The sequence below is a fragment of the Mya arenaria genome, chromosome 9, assembly GCF_026914265.1.
Source record: "Mya arenaria isolate MELC-2E11 chromosome 9, ASM2691426v1".
Lineage (NCBI taxonomy): Eukaryota > Metazoa > Mollusca > Bivalvia > Myida > Myidae > Mya > Mya arenaria.
Genome location: NC_069130.1, coordinates 34,412,758 through 34,429,139, shown reverse-complemented (window position 1 = coordinate 34,429,139; position 16,382 = coordinate 34,412,758). Strand labels below are relative to the sequence as shown.

Below are 16,382 nucleotides of genomic sequence, written 5' to 3'. Positions count from 1 at the left end.
AAGCTGCAATTTTGTATATATATTTTACATTAAAGTAAAATTCATGCTTGCTTGAGTCTTTATCTTATCTGTACCTAAAGCTGCACTCTCACAGATTGAACGTTTTGACAACTTTTTTTTTTTTCTTGGAACGAGTCAATTTTCGCAAAAATCCATGGAAACCATTTATATGAGACTGATGACAAAAAATCAGATCGCAGATTTTCATATTTAAGTTCAAAAGTTGATGTTATATGCATTTTTCATAAACCATAAAACATTAATTTTTGAACAGAAATATGAAAATCTACGATCTGATTTATTGTCAGCAATCTTATATCATTGGTTTGCAGATATTTACACAAATATTTGCTCTTTCCAAGACAAAAAAATAAAAAAGTTGTTAAAATGGTCAATCTGTGAGAGTGCAGCTTTAGAGCATCGCAATTAAAACTGTTGTTATGCATAAATGCTTCAACTGTTTTGTTTGGGAAGCTGTCAAACTTAATTGTACCAAAAATTTGCAAAAGTAACATGCAGTTTTATGCATGATGATATCTGTAAATTATAAGATACATAAAACCTTGTTTAAACTGTGGATATATAATAACAGTAAAACATATTGATGAGCTATTTTCTGACACAATAAATATATTTTATGGTCTGTAGCTGAAATAATAATAAAACACTTGAGGTTTATCTTAAGGTATAGTAAATGTTTTCTTAAATTGTTAGTCTGCTAATGTCTTATTTGGAGACCTAACTGAACAATACGGCAGACATTTTCAAGTATTTAGATATTATGATAAACTGTCTACAGTCTAGTGATAGATAAATGACATTTTTTGTTGGTTTTATAATTATTTTGGGACTTAAGAGATTAGTGTGTATGTATTGAAAGATGTTGACCTTGCTAAATGGAATTAAAGTCCTTAGCAATTTTGAAGAAGATAATGCCATTTGGTTGGTGTTGAATAGGTTCAATCAAATTACTTTTGTCATCAATGCGGAAATTGAATGCTGGGATGAATTATCAATGATTTAGAAGGGTAATGGGATTCAGTCTTGTTTTTCGTCATATATTTTTACTGCCCTCCAAAGTTTGCTGCACTGTCGGTTTAGAATATTTGACAGCTAGTATAAAGTGTTTGCGATTGAGAAGTGTTAATTAAGCTGTAAAATTGCAATATTTTTACGTTTTATATTTGTATTGGAATTTAATAATATCCTGCAAGTTTGAGTGAAATGTGAGGTATGAAAGTAAAAGATGCATTGTAAAATTTGATATTGGAGAAAAAAATGGTGAAAAACGTTCTCATGACAACAATTAAAGCTGCATGACATTATTGTGTTCATGTTAAAGCAAACTTAGATTGAAAGTGAAACTGCTTGATTAAATGCAATTTGACATAGCTGGTGGGCTTAATTATGTATTAGATAGAATTATTGGCTGTATTTAAGGCATGCTGTCAGAAGTGTGCATGAGAACCAAAGGCAGCTGCATTAGGCGCGCGAGGTGAATTTTGGAACTAGAGCAGCGTTAAATTTAAGGACAGCTGCTGAAAGATTTTGTTCTGGTTTGTGAAATAATATGCACGATTATGGCATTTTGATATTTTAATCTTACTGTTCGAATACCACAGATTTGTGTCATTTTATTTGCGGTGACTTATAACATGATTCTGTGTAGCTGTGAAAAAGTCTATTGATTATAAGCAAATGAGAATGACTTTGATAAAATAAATTCCTATATATATATACTTTTTGGAATATTTTATCTACGTGTGTTAGGATTTATATGTTCAAAATGTTGTGTGCATCCAGCAATAAAAAAACTGTGAAGTATACTCGGACAGTCCATGATCCAGGGAAATTTTACTGATTATAACTACTGTTAATGTGCTTTTAAACATTCATGCTCTTGTAAGTCTTTTAAAGAGCCAGGGAGGTCTTATTATGGGTATTCACTTTAAGATCTCATTCTTGGTCTAAACAATGCTTTAAGTGCTTTTAGTTTGTAAACTAACAGTTGACAGGGGGGTGGGGGTGGGGTATGAAAAACACCCCAGCCATAATATGGAAATGATTTGATAAATTATTAACATACTTGCACTTAAACATAATTTGACTGCTGGTTTTGAGAAGACTACATTGTAATTTTCCCATAAAGGTACATTGTTTTGGTTTTTGAATTTAGTTAAATTATCTATACTAATTGATGCAAATTATCTTCAAGTTGATCTCATTTGGTTTTACTCATATTGATCTTTGACCAACTTGTTTAATTTCCATCTGTTTAATGTTTATTGACCACTGTCCAGAATATAAACTAATGCTCTGACCACATGGAGGAATTATAGGAGTCAAGAGTTCAAAGGGGATATGTTTAGGAATGCCTGAGATTAGCATGAATTACCTAGCTGGCTATCTGGTCTTTAATCCTGTAATCCTTTAAAATAAGATTAACAGTTTAATGATCATTTTCACAATATATTTATTGATATCATCCCTTGTTGTATTATATGTTTTCAATGACTGAGAGTCCCCTTATTCTCGATAAAATATTTGTTGAATTATGTCCCTTGTTTATATGTTAACAATGACAGCAAATTCTATTTCTCTTGCTAAACTATTGTTAAATTATGTCCCTTGTTTAGATAATTACATTGACAGCAAGTTCTATTATTTTGACTAATGTATTGTTGAATAATGTCCCTTGTTTGAATGATTACAGTTACAGCAAATTCCATTACTAAAGACCTGATTTATTGTCAAATTATGTCTTTTGCTTAAATGTGTGAAGTAATAGAAAGTTCAATTCCTCTGATGAAAATATGTGTTGAATTACCTCCCTTATTTGAATACTTGTTTAATTACCTCCCTTGTTTAAATGATAACACTGACAGCAAGAATCATTACTCTGATTAAGTTATGTTGAATTATGTCTCTTGTTTAAATGTTTTCTGTGTCAGCAAGTTTAATTACTTGCCATCTTTGATCTTTGCTGTTTTTAGTGGTTGGGATGTCCAATAATTGGTTTACTTTTCGGCTAAAACATGGTATTTGTCCACCTAAGTGTCTCACCAAGGTGGAAAAATGAACTTCCATGCAGGGCCATGAAATTTTGTCCATTTTTAGTTTAAAGTTTCAGTCATTGGAAATGATATTTGTTTTCCTACAGTCGCTTTTATAAATTAATTTTTTTGGCGACTTTTACATACAGGTCAGTGTAAGGTTACAGACACTACAACAGGCATATAACAACAAAGATTTTAATGGAAACAAGTCTGTATTATTCAGGTTAACACAGAAAACTAACAATTAGAATGTTAACAAACAAATGCATAAAATCTCTGCTTGAGATAAGCATAAAAAAAAACATATTTCATCCCAGTTGCGATGAACTCTTAAAAAATGACAAAAATGATCACACAACTTTAACTGTAACTTTTAAAGTTTGTAGAACCAAGTGCCCCAAGCACATTGTTTTTCTAAAATAAACACTTTTCCTATCAAGTATAGTCAGTTTCTGCTGTTTATATCAATAGAACATATTTATTGTATGAGATAGAAATAGACTGCACTACGGTTACGGACTCTACACATTGTAAGAACCAACACATGCTCAACATTTTCTATTTGAAATACACATGTTTGTGTATTTTCAACAGATTAACTTTAACTTTGCTGAGTTCCTGTGTATTGAATTTAAAATGACCTCTTTCATTGACAAGTTCAGGAGCTTCTAGCTTTGAAATGATATGTTCTGTTGGCTCCTGAGAAACGTCTGACTTCTCAGGCCACACATATGCGTTTCCAGCTTTTTCTTCTTGTTTTGTATAACTTGTGTGCTTCTTCTAGTGTCATTGTCATCACATGTTTCTGTAGTGTTTCTTTCATACAAGTCTGAGTTTTGATTCTAACAACATCACGTTTGGATGGCACCTCTCTGCTAATTTCAGCACTCAGGTAGAACTCTTTCACTGATTGTTTCACATGATCACTTATCACATCACATCTTGTTTTTCTCTGTTTCTTTTTCCACCATTCATTTCTCATCTTCCTTGTCTTGTAAGACACATTGAAATATTTACTAACTGTGATCTTTTTGTATTTCCTTAGTACTGATTCACGTATTACATCATATGCATGTTTCTTTTCTCTGTCTTTTCGAACACCAATGTTTACTTCGGAAATACTTTCTTTCAAGGAATTCACTATAGCATCTGCTACTTCAAGTTTCTTCTTACAAGCTGGTGTCATTGTTACTCCTTGGTCAGAAAGTACTTTGGATGTTGAAGGTGACTCAATAAGCTTCTTTAAAATGGCGGCTTTCTTCTTTGGTGTCCTAGGCAGAATGTTTTTCACCATTTGCGCTCGTCTGTATATTGTTGCACGGGATAAGTTACTTTTGTTCTGTCTGCTTTCTCCATGACTGTCATTTTCATCAACTGTGTTAACAATTGGAATTGTAGGAGACTTAAGTTTAATTCGCATTCTCCAGGCTTGTGTTCGCTTTACAGCTTTTTTCTTTTTTTCTTCCAGAGCCGGTTTCTTACTCTTTTTAACACCAGGATCTTCAGAAGAACATGTTGTTTTCATCTTTTTTCTCTGTCTGTATCTTTTCATTTCTTCAGCTTTTTTCTTTCTTAAGGAGGCTTTTAATTCAGGATCTGAATTGGCCATGAGTTTCACTTTCATTCGAGCTTCCTTCTTTCTTTCTGTGTCTTTCTTTTTGATTTCAGAATATTTTGTGGAGTTTTCTGTTTTCTGACGCATTCTCCATGCCTTGACTTTTAGCCTGTTTTTCTCCTTTTGCTTCTTTTCTATGTCTTCATTCTTTTCAGCATTCATTTCAGCATTTTTTTCAAGTTTCCGGGATCGCAGTGATGATTTTCGGCTCTCTTCTGTAAAAAGACATTCTGAATATTAATTAACCTTAAACGGTTGGGTTCAATGTATACCTTAGAATATTAATATATATGGTATATAAATCTTCATATAAAGACAGGTTTTGTGAAAAGAAAAACCTCAAAAGGTATAAATGTCCCTATATGGTTCAATTGTATTGTTTCTGTTCATAAAAATGTTTTTGAACATACTTACAGTAGACTTAAAAACAAGTGGCCGTATTTTGTAGAGTCTGTAACCTGAGTACAAGTCCAAATCAAATATTACTTAAGCTTCAATTCTGTACATTTAACAAGTATCCACTGTGTCTGTGATCTGTATATTATAACACTGATTGTATTCATTGGCATACACGCCAATCTTTATGTAAAAATATTTCATCTCGGCTCCGTAATAGGCTACACAAAATGAAATTGTGTGTCATACTGTCATAGGATTTCCATTAAACAACCTGTTAAGACCATTTTAGTTTGTTATATGTTGGGCATGGCAATTTTAACAAATAAGCATCACAACATGTGCATTTCATGTGGACAATTGCATTAATTCAGGGCATCATGTACAGACATATGGTTTCGGTTTTGGTTACGGACCCTACATAACATAGCATGGAATGTTTAGATAAGGATAATACATACCTAGAGCATCACTGGAACCAACACCTTTAGTGTTTTCCATTTGAAAGGACTTCTTGCTGGAATCTGACCGACTATTACCCAAAATAAGCCATTTTCTTAGCTGATTCCATCATTACAGCTGGACTGTTGTATTTCTTAGAAAGGCGGTTGTTTTGGATGATGCAATAATTCATCAGAAATATTGTTGCATCAGCCGTTTTATTGGTATTTTCCAATAGTTAAAAGATGATGCAATATTGCACAATAAAAAAATTGCTTTTACCATGAAAAAATATAAAGAAATATGCTATTGAAAACAATGGAAATTTCAAATCAAAATTTGAAGGCAGATTTTGTAGTGTCCGTAACATTAAATATGTAAAAAAAATGCAACTTAAAATCAAAATATTCCAAAAATATTTCAGCCATTAAACATACTCATACAGAGGTTTTTATTTGTGGAATGCCACATTTCTGTCATTAATACATATGTAGATACAAACCCATGGTTACGGACTCTACAGATTTTTTAACCCTGAAAATCTTACAGGTGAACCTCCTTCTTTTTAAGAATGTGAATCATGAATGCCCAAAGCAACAAAAAATTGGAAGTTTGATTAATAATCAGTCTTACAAAACAGTTATCACTTGTAAATGGGTGAATTTTCAATGTTTTTCATGCATATAACAAGGGATACTTATTGTGATTTTGAAAAATTGGCAAAAGCACCACTTTATGTTAATAAGTCATATTTTCTGTAATAATTTGTCTATTTTCTTGATTTACCCACCAAAATTTAGCACTTGAAATTTTCTATAAGCTGAGGTAATGCATTTTTTCCAAATCATCATGCAAAATAGATATATAACAGTTTGAATATATAAAAAAATCAAATGAGACAGCATAACGCTTGAAAATGGCCATTTTTGGGATATGTTTTTTGCTGTTACTCGAATACAAATTGATATTTTCACTTGAAATTTGGAGGCCAGCAGGAGTGGACTAGGTTACATGCTTTGGCTGCAAAGAATTAAGTTTGAAATCACACACTTTCCTTCAATCTATGTATAACAACCAAAAAATATAAAATGGACAAATACCGTGTTTTAGCCATTTGTTTATCTTCAAATAATACGTTATTGAACAGATGAAATTATGATTTATAACCTAGTATGACTTTATTTCCCAACCACTACCCCTTGTCTATTTTCAGTGGTTGGAGTAACTAACGGCTCGGAGATGGGAACGTCAATCCGAGATCTCCGTGATTTCCTGTTGGAAGCGGAGTTGGACCATTACTATAGTGCCTTCAAGAACGAGCTCAAAATCGCGTCCGTGCCTCAGATTAAATACGTTGCAGAGGAGGACCTACTGTCTATAGGTTTGAGTTTTTTGCTTAAGTTCGTAAATAGTCTTAGATATTTTATCATACTAATGTTATATAAACTGTTTTTACAGTTCAATTTCACTCAATTTTTTTAAAATATTCGAATGAAACTTGGAATGCCTGTTGCTAAAGTCCATTATAATGCACATGCATAACTCTAGCTTTAATTACAGTCGAGTTATTCCCCTTTTTTGAGATACAGCAAATGGGCTTTGGGATTTGCTTAAGCAGGATTGGTGATGTACTAATAGATTATCCTTGTAAATCCTTACAAATGTATTAAAAGCCATTAAGCCTTCCAATTGCCTTTTTCTCTTAATCTGCATGAACATTTTAAGTGCTGAGAAAAGCATTGTATTTCAATATTGTCTTACAAACATGTAAATGCTTTAGGAGTCTGTGCCTATGTAATCAAATATTGCATAACAAGCACTTGAGCCAATTATTTGAAGGTTGAATTTTCCATATAACAAGCCTTGCAACATAAATAAGCTACATAATTAGCCAATAATTACATCGAAGAAACTGAATATTCAGAAACAGCACATTGCATTAAAATGTATTAAATTGTGTAATTGTCCAGTTAGTGCCGTTGTTAGCACAGTGGATTAAGTGCATTCCCTTCTCGCCAAGGCGTTCAGGGTGGCCACGTGTGAGTTTGTGGTTTGTGATCAACCAGCAAGACAAGTGGGTTTTTTTCGAGGTCTCCAGTTTCCACCACAACAAGAACCACCCTCTCAGATTAATATAATGCTGTAATAACTTGTTTCAGCATCGTTATTAATATTTTTAAACGTCCAACTGAAATGTACCTGTACTTCAGGCATGACCAAGCCGGAGATGAGGCGCCTTAAGAAGTTCTACAAGAAGGAATGTCCTCAGGGAAAACTGGAGAAATTTAAAAGGGTAGGTTCTTATTAAATTGTCCTCTTGGAATCAGAAAAACCTTGAGGGCACTTTTGGCTTTTGGCAACTGGCAGCATTAATCGTGTGTTCAGGAAAGAATCAAAATAATCAGTCCAATCAAAAAACTTAGATTCCTTAAAAATATCATACCACTATTTATTAAAAAAAATATTTTGTGGTTCAAAGTGTAAATAAATACTGAAAAATGTAATCTTGTTGAATAAATAGTGGTATGATATTTTCATACAAAGCACTTGACATTTAAAGGTTCCAGTGACAACAAAAAGCATGCCCAATCTCTATTTATTGTTGCAAATTCTTTGCGTCCCAGTGCAAAGAATGCAATCATAACAACATGCTGTTAAATTAATTGGCAGTTTCTTCCCAGTGGAGGTCTCTCTTTTTGTTGCTTTATTGTACTGTTGTGAAGTTGAATTACTTTACTTTATATGGTTACGGTTACACGGTCTTAATATTCTTTAAGTGTGTTTATTAAGTATGAAAGGCTGTTGTTGTTTGAACAAATATTGTGTTCTGCATTGTGAAAAACTATCAGAACTGGTTATTTATTATTGACATTTCCATGAATTTTGATTTTTTTATATTGATTTTTTTTTTGAGTATTGAACCTTTTTGAATATTTACTAATTTTTGGGGGTTATTTATTGTTTTTTAATATTGATTATTTTTCTAGATATTTTTTTTATATTTAATATTTTGGGGGATATTGATTGCTTTTAAACTTGAACAAAGACTCCACATAATATGAAATAAAATTATTTTGGTCTCAAATATAATTTTAGATTTATGTAAGAAAAACAATTATGCAAATCCTGCAAGTTATCATATTAATGGACAGTTGACATAGCAAGCTCAAGCTATGTATTAAATGCAAGAGGATACTCTATAGAAATACAAAAATAATATCTGATTACACAATAACATAATATATTACAAGAAAGCTGTCAGGTTAAGATATAATGTCTTTGTAGCTATTCATCAACCGAAATAGTACCTCACTTGGCCATTTCCCTTCAGGAAATAGAATTCCAGTTTTTTGGGGGGGTGGTGCATACCTAATCAGAAAATAGAATTCCAGTGTTTATTTAGATGGCATATAATCACAATCATGACCATGACTAAAAATGTTTATTTATAAGGCCATGAGTATACAGAATACTGCAGCTAATGTTTCCCTACCTTTGAATCTCTTTGATGTTAGTGATTGACATGTTAAGTCAAGGACACATGCCATTTTTTGTACACATACCATTTTTGTACATACCATTTTTTGTACACATACCATTTTTGTACATACCATTTTTTGTACACATACCATTTTTGTACATACCATTTTTTGTACACATACCATTTTTGTACATACCATTTTTTGTACACATACCATTTTTGTACATACCATTTTTTGTACACATACCATTTTTGTACATACCATTTTTTGTACACATACCATTTTTGTACATACCATTTTTTGTACACATACCATTTTTTGTAAACATACCATTTTTGTACATACCATTTTTTTACACATACCATTTTTTGTTCACATATCATTATTTTGATGTACATTATAAAAAACGTATGTTCCCATATATTGCTAAATATTTGACTGACTTTTACTTAAGTCAGTATTAAAAAAAGAACACAAAGATGAGAAAAAAACAACAAAAAAACTTGTTGCCATTTGTGACATTGATACAGATATAAGATAATTTAAGGAACCACTAAATTAAGTAACCACTAAATTAAGTGACCACTAAATTAAGTGACCACTAAAATCCTTTATTGAAAGTTTGATATTTCTAAAATACAAGCAATTTTGTTTATTAATTAATATAGGCCAAAGATGATCAAGTTTAACTTTTCTGACATTAAAACAATAAAGGTCTTGATATTAAACCATTTTTTATAACGATTAGAACTGTTTTATAATGCCGGTGGCTCCATCAAGTTTCATAATGATGGTCTGTATCAATATTGTTATCAAGGTATGGTCTATAAAACAGTAAAAATTATCATTTATTTAATGTTCCCTTACATGCTATTAAAATGCTGGTGATTTTAATAATTTTCCCAAGTGAACGTAGCTTGTGGAATGCATACTGTATTAAAAGGTATTATGTTTACCAAAGTTGCCTAAAACCTGATCTATTTCATATAAAAATACAATATGAATTTAGGGAATTTATGTTTTATCCATCTGGATAAAAGAGCTTTATCAAATGTAATTTTTCATAAATTGCCCCTGAATAGTGTAAGCTTATTTATCTCCCATGAAAAGTTAGATGTTAGCTATATTAGCTGTCCCTGAATAGTGAGATGTAAGCTATATTATCTGCCCCTGAATAGTGAGATGTAAGCTATATTATCTGCCCCTGAATAGTGAGATGTAAGCTATATTATCTGCCCCTGAATAGTGAGATGTAAGCTATATTATCTGCCCCTGAATAGTGAGATATAAGCTATATTATCTGCCCCTGAATAGTGAGATGTAAGCTATATTATCTGCCCCTGAATAGTGAGATGTAAGCTATATTATCTGCCCCTGAATAGTGAGATGTAAGCTATATTATCTGCCCCTGAATAGTGAGATTTAACCTTCATCACCTGCCTTTCAATAGTAAACTTTAAGCTGCATTACCTGCCCTTGAATAATGAGCTTTTAACTACATTTTCTGCACCAAACTAGTGAGCTAGATGCATTTTCTGTCGTATATTAAACTTCAGGCTGAACTCACCTGACTTTGAAAAAAAAAGCTAGACTAGAATCGGCTTAGAAATTAGTGGCAGGTATATATTTTAAAAGGTAAAATGTACATAAACTGTTAACATAAGGTATTTTACGGTACATTGAAAAAATCCCCTGCTACTGTACTACAACTGAAGCATGGTCCATTAAACTTAATGTATATTTTCATGGTATGGTTCATTAGATTATATTTTACGCATCTGTTTTTCTTGCCAGGGTCAGCTGTTCTTTACCAGTATAGAAGGCATGGTTATGAATTAATGAATTATGAATTAATTTTTGTGTGGATTTACTACATATCATGAACTTACCTGATTCAACTTAGCGAATAAACTAAGCATGTTCACATTGCAGTTTTGCACCTACGACGAGGTCATGTTATACTGCCCAAACTAGAAAAGTCACAGTGAACATTTCAAATTGGATTGAAGGTGCATTTGGAAGTCTCCGCACCATCGTGGCATTTCTAGCTATGCCTGTTTCCGGCTGTCAATCATGATAAGTGTTTCACCCAAATGGCTTTAATTTTAGTTTCAATGCGGTCTGGCATTCTAACTCAGGCATTCTCTTGATATTTCCAAACTTAAATTGAAGGCAAAGGTGGATTGGGGCGGAGTAATGGTCACCGCTTTTCAATGCTTCAAAACCTCAAAATGCTAATCTATTTGAAAAAAAGTACAATGGTTTCATTCACAGTTCTAGAGTTTTTGCAGTTGAGACAGTAGCAATTTAAAACAATGTCAAATGCTGATTAATTACAAGCCAGATGACACAAGCCAGATAACCCAACATGCCTCTTGCCATCTATAAACTATGGTGCTGTTTGGACGATTGGTAAAAAAATCTTACATTTAATATAATTATGATATTTCTTTCCCCATTTTTATGCCCCCCACAAAAATTGGGGTGAGGGGGCGGATATAGATTTGCACTTGTTCAACCTATAAAAATAGGGCAGTCTTCACCACTAGTTTTTATAAATAATTTGCTGATGAATTTTGTATAATGATGTTAATTAATAACAACTATGAACTTATATCTTTTACAGGCTCTGATGGATAAAGCAAACTTGACTAGCAGCCCTAATCGAACACTGAGCCCTCCCCCAGACCATCGAATATCACGCCCAATATCCTACATACGACCCACAGGGAAGCAGATCATCTCTTCAGACCTGATTGAGATTACGAAAACGCTGGGAGAAGGGGAGTTTGGGGTGGTGCAGCAGGGAGTTTGGACCACAGAAGAGGGGGAAAAGGTGAGAAATAGGGGCAATTAGTGACTTACTGTTGCCTCAATAGAATGTAGAAGGAGAGTATGCAGAGGAGGGGGAAAGTGTGATTAAAATGGGGATCTAGTGATTTAGGTGACTCCATTGTAGGGAGAAAGGGAGTTGGAGCTGGTGTCGGGTGACCACAGGGGAGGTGGGCAATGTGAGAATTAGGGAGAAGGGGAGTTTGGAGTGGTGCAACAGGGGTTTGGACCACAGCAGAGGGAGGGGTGGGGTAAGGTGAGAAATAGGGGGAAAGGGGAAATAGTGGGTGACTTTAAGTGACTACATTATAGGGAAACAGGTGTTTGGAGTGGCACTGAAGGGGCCGGGGGCACAGATAATGGTGGAAAAGTGTAAAAATAGGGGGCGAATGAATGTACCTTGATAATAGGAAGAAGGGGTGTGTGTGGTGCAGCTGAGGATTTGGACAACAAAGGAGGTGAGTAGTCTTTGTAAACAGTATTTGAAGAAAAATAAAATAGGGGGAACATGTGAATTTCACTCTTCAAATAAGTTGTTGAAAATGATAAAAAGGGTGATTCTAAGGTAGTGGTTATGGAAAATGATATAGAAGGTTTGATAATGGTGCAGTATAGAATTTGTACAGCAGAAAAGGGGAGGGGAGAAAACTCAATAAAAAGGGTGATAATTGAAGGGTGAGTTGTTAGCAGGGGATTTGGACGGCAGTGGAAAGAGGAAAGAGTTAAGTGTAAAAATACTAGATAAACTTAAAAGTAGAGGGATAGTTAAAGAGGTGTTTAGTGTGGATTCAAAAGGGGATCCAAAGGCAGGATGAAAAATGGGAGAAATAAAAAAGGCAGCAAAGAAAGATGAGGGGATGAGGGAGTGTTAGTTATTCTTGAAGTGAATGGTTAAAGAGTAAATGAGAAATCAGAGGAGTATGTGGACTCAGGAATGGGATAGAACACAAAATGGGTTAACCATAATTGCAACATTTAAATGCAAACTTAGCGGGACCCTATCATCAAGCATTCTATCACATGATCACTTTCTCAAGTTGGTAGTTCGAAGAAGTAATATTATATTCTTCAAAATAAAATAGTATGATTAATTAAATAAGTAACAGATAGTGAGATATTGAAAGTACCAGTTTAAATTCAATTGGTGATTATAACACAATTTTTAACGTAAACTCTTTAGCTTACGATATTTTGTAGTATACTTGTTGATAGACAGCTCCATTGTTCATTGTACTTTACAGGTTGAAGTAGCATTGAAGTGCCTGAGTCGGGATCGGTTAGAGAATGGAACCCAGGAGTTCCTGAAGGAGGCGGGGTTGATGCAGACCATCGACCATGACCATATTGTGCACATGTTTGGCGTGGTGCTGGATAAAGAGAACTCTCTTATGCTGGTTAGTAGAGTGCTTTTATGCTGGTTGGTAGGGAGTTTTTTTTGCTGGTTAGTAGGGAGTTTTTATGCTGGTTAATAGGGAGTTTTTATGCTGGTTACTTGTGAGTTTTTATGCTGGTATGTTGGGAGGTTTTATTTTAGTTTTGAATTTATTATTTGGATGATTTTTTCTGAAATGTTTTATCAACTAGCTCCTTTGAGGTTGTTCGTACACTGCCTGAAAGACTAACTGATTTGTCAGGCCTTTCCCATGCTTTTTGTGTAGCCTGTAAAGCATAGCATACACATAGGGTGTAAAAGATATGTCTCTTTCTCTCTCCCCTAAGGTAACGGAGCTAGCCCCCTTGAGGTCACTCCTAGACTGCCTGAAAGACCCCCTGAAGAGGCAAGACTTCCCCCTTCTCCGGCTATGTGACTTTGCTCAGCAGATCAGCGATGGTATGGCATATTTGGAGAGCAAGAGGTTGATACACAGGGATCTGGCTGCTAGGAATATACTTGTGTTCTCAAAGGATATTGTAAGTAGAATAAACCAGGTTGATTTGTTTAGTTTTAAAATGGATTTCTGCCATACGAGAAATTTAAATTTGTAAATATCACCTTTTTTATGTCTGGATATTATTATGGAACATGATAATTGTGTTTGTAATTTCAATAAAGTCACATCATTGTGGCTAAAAGTATTTGATAAATTATGCCCATTATTTAACTTTACTAAAATATAAAGCTGCGAGTACTTAAGATCTTCATGAGTGCTCTTGTGTCAATCCTACTATATTGTTACTTCGAAATAATTATCTATATTCATGTATATTGCCCGCTATTATGTAGTTAATTCATGAATAAATTATTTTAAGAAAAAAGCTAAAAAATGTCAGATTAAATTTCATTTATCCTACATTTCAGATTAAGATAAGCGACTTTGGTCTGTCCCGAGCCCTGGGCCGTGGGAAGGACTACTACCAGAGTAATTTCACCATCAACCTCAAACTGCCTATAGCATGGTATGGACTTTAGGCTGTCAATAAATACTGTAGACTTATTTAAGTTAAAACATGTCAGGGATGTTTTTCTTCATTTAAGGTTGTCTGTTTTTCAGAAGAAAAATGTTTAGGTAATGTGATAACTTTGGTGTTGTCGTTGGCGACATTGTGTCAAAACTTCAACCATAGCCATAACTTGACCATAACTTGAAAACAGTTTTAAGAAGCTCTCATGAAACTTGGTACACATGTTGCCAGAGACAATACGCAAATGTTTTGCAAGGCCTATAAGTTTGACTGTAATAATCATCAAGTTATGTCCCTTTTTTGACAGAAAAACAGGCAAGTGTTGGGTATCACTGTACAGTACTCTTGTTAGAGTGTTAATTATGTTCATGTAATGTTTATACTGCTACAATTTTTCAAAATGTTAATAGCTGCTATAGTCATCAAAATCTATCAAATTAGACTTTGGGTGAACAAGCCCAAATTCAGACACGTGTGCTTGGCATCAACATTCTTAAGAAGCCCTGCTATATAAAATACAGAATTTAAGGCAAGCTGGGCACGCATTTAACCAGTGCAGGGCTTGCGCTAATGTCAACCAATATTAGCTTGTCTGTTTGTTTCAGAAAAGGTCACGGTCATATTGTTATACCCTTGGTGCCATCATTGTCATTGTGTCCTTGTAATTAATGTAAAGAAAAATACGACATTGACCCAAATTATATTTAACTTGCTACATGTATATGCGTTTCCCAAAATGGGTTACATAACCTATCGCTCTGGTGAAAACATCTGTTGAGCATGGAGTTTATGGAATTCGTTAATTAGTTGGGCCAAACTTTGGCAAGCGTATTTAAATAAAGATTAAACTTCAGAAACTTGATGAAATGTTGCTGTTGAAAGGTTACGTATGTTGATAACTGAAATCAATTTGCAGGTGTGCTCCTGAGTGTATTAACTACCTCAAGTTCACGTCGGCCAGTGATGTCTGGGCGTTTGCCGTGACTCTATGGGAAATGTTCACGTACGGGTGCCAACCCTGGGCTGGCCTTAGTGGACAACAGGTATAAAGCTATATTGGGATGTTTTAGGGGTCTGTGTTTACCTCGTAATATCTAGAGGGTGTTGACAGGTACTTGGTTTATTTTGTTGGATTTTCTTTTTGTGTTTTGTTTTAGCAACCAGCATACATGCCAGCAAAGAGATTTCTATGATAAAAAAATACCTCATAATAATTTTAAGCTCGTCTGTTCTTTTACAATGAAAAAGTCCAGGTATTTTCATGGGTTGGTGTCGTAGTAGATCTCATTGTTCTTGGGCAAATACTTTAACCTTCGCCTAAGCTCAAAATTCAAATGAAACTTGGCGCACATGTTACCGTCTATAGAGTCAAAATGCACATGTATAGCAAGGTCAATAATTTTGACTTAAATATTTATCAAGTTTTGCCCCTTTTTAGTCTGTTCAGCAGATTAACTATGCAATTCAATCTGCGGCATTTTTATTTCTTCCTTTAAGCTTCTGAGTTGTACTACATGGCCCCAATTTTATGTTTCCTGTTAATATATATGTCAGTTTTGAGAAAAATGTTGAGGATCATTATTTTGTAGGAAGATAGTGATTGATCCAGGTTATCTTAAGGTAAATTTATTCTTGGAAAGTTAAAACTAAATCTCAAGAATGCCCTACCTATGAAGATTACATATCTTAAGGCTAGAATCTTCGTTTATCTTCATTTTCTGGTAAAATTTATAAACACATTTTTCTCTGCAGCTTGTAAACTTTTTATCTACCTATAAATTACGTATAAGGCTGTTGAATGTTCAATCTCTTTAAAGCTGATCTGTTTCTCTAAGAAAAAAAATCTGAAGTATTGTCATAATTTTGGTCTGGCCATCAAAAAACAGATAAGCTTCAGCATCCATTTTGTTGTTCTTGTTTGGTTTAAAGTGTAAGCGGCTTCTGTTCATGTCCTTTGATGTATTTCTCCATAAGAAAGAGTAAAAATGGAAAAATAATATGAAGATGATACATATTTAAGCATGGTTTGTAGAAGAATATTTGTATATTATTTTACACCTATATAAATTGTGTGACATTGCTTGCAAAAATCCATCTTACGGCTTGTGTAACGTCATAATAGCTATGATGATATTTAATCATTGTATTACTGCAAAG

General features: G+C 33.8%; 1 protein-coding gene across 5 annotated transcripts in view; it reads left to right on the top strand.

Annotated features, from left to right (window-relative positions):
- The window catches only part of LOC128203656 (activated Cdc42 kinase-like), a 62,518-nt gene that overhangs the window by 5,819 nt on the left and 40,317 nt on the right, over window positions 1-16,382 (top strand). For all 5 annotated transcript variants that reach the window (XR_008256002.1, XM_052905160.1, XM_052905161.1 and 2 more), the window contains exons 2-8: window positions 6,722-6,889; window positions 7,719-7,801; window positions 11,617-11,826; window positions 13,064-13,216; window positions 13,542-13,733; window positions 14,122-14,219; window positions 15,142-15,268. Coding sequence is in view for 4 of the 5 variants with exons in the window: in XM_052905160.1 (XP_052761120.1) it covers window positions 6,748-6,889; window positions 7,719-7,801; window positions 11,617-11,826; window positions 13,064-13,216; window positions 13,542-13,733; window positions 14,122-14,219; window positions 15,142-15,268 (1,005 nt within the window). In the remaining variant the exon portion in view is untranslated. The remainder of the gene's footprint in view (window positions 1-6,721; window positions 6,890-7,718; window positions 7,802-11,616; window positions 11,827-13,063; window positions 13,217-13,541; window positions 13,734-14,121; window positions 14,220-15,141; window positions 15,269-16,382) is intronic.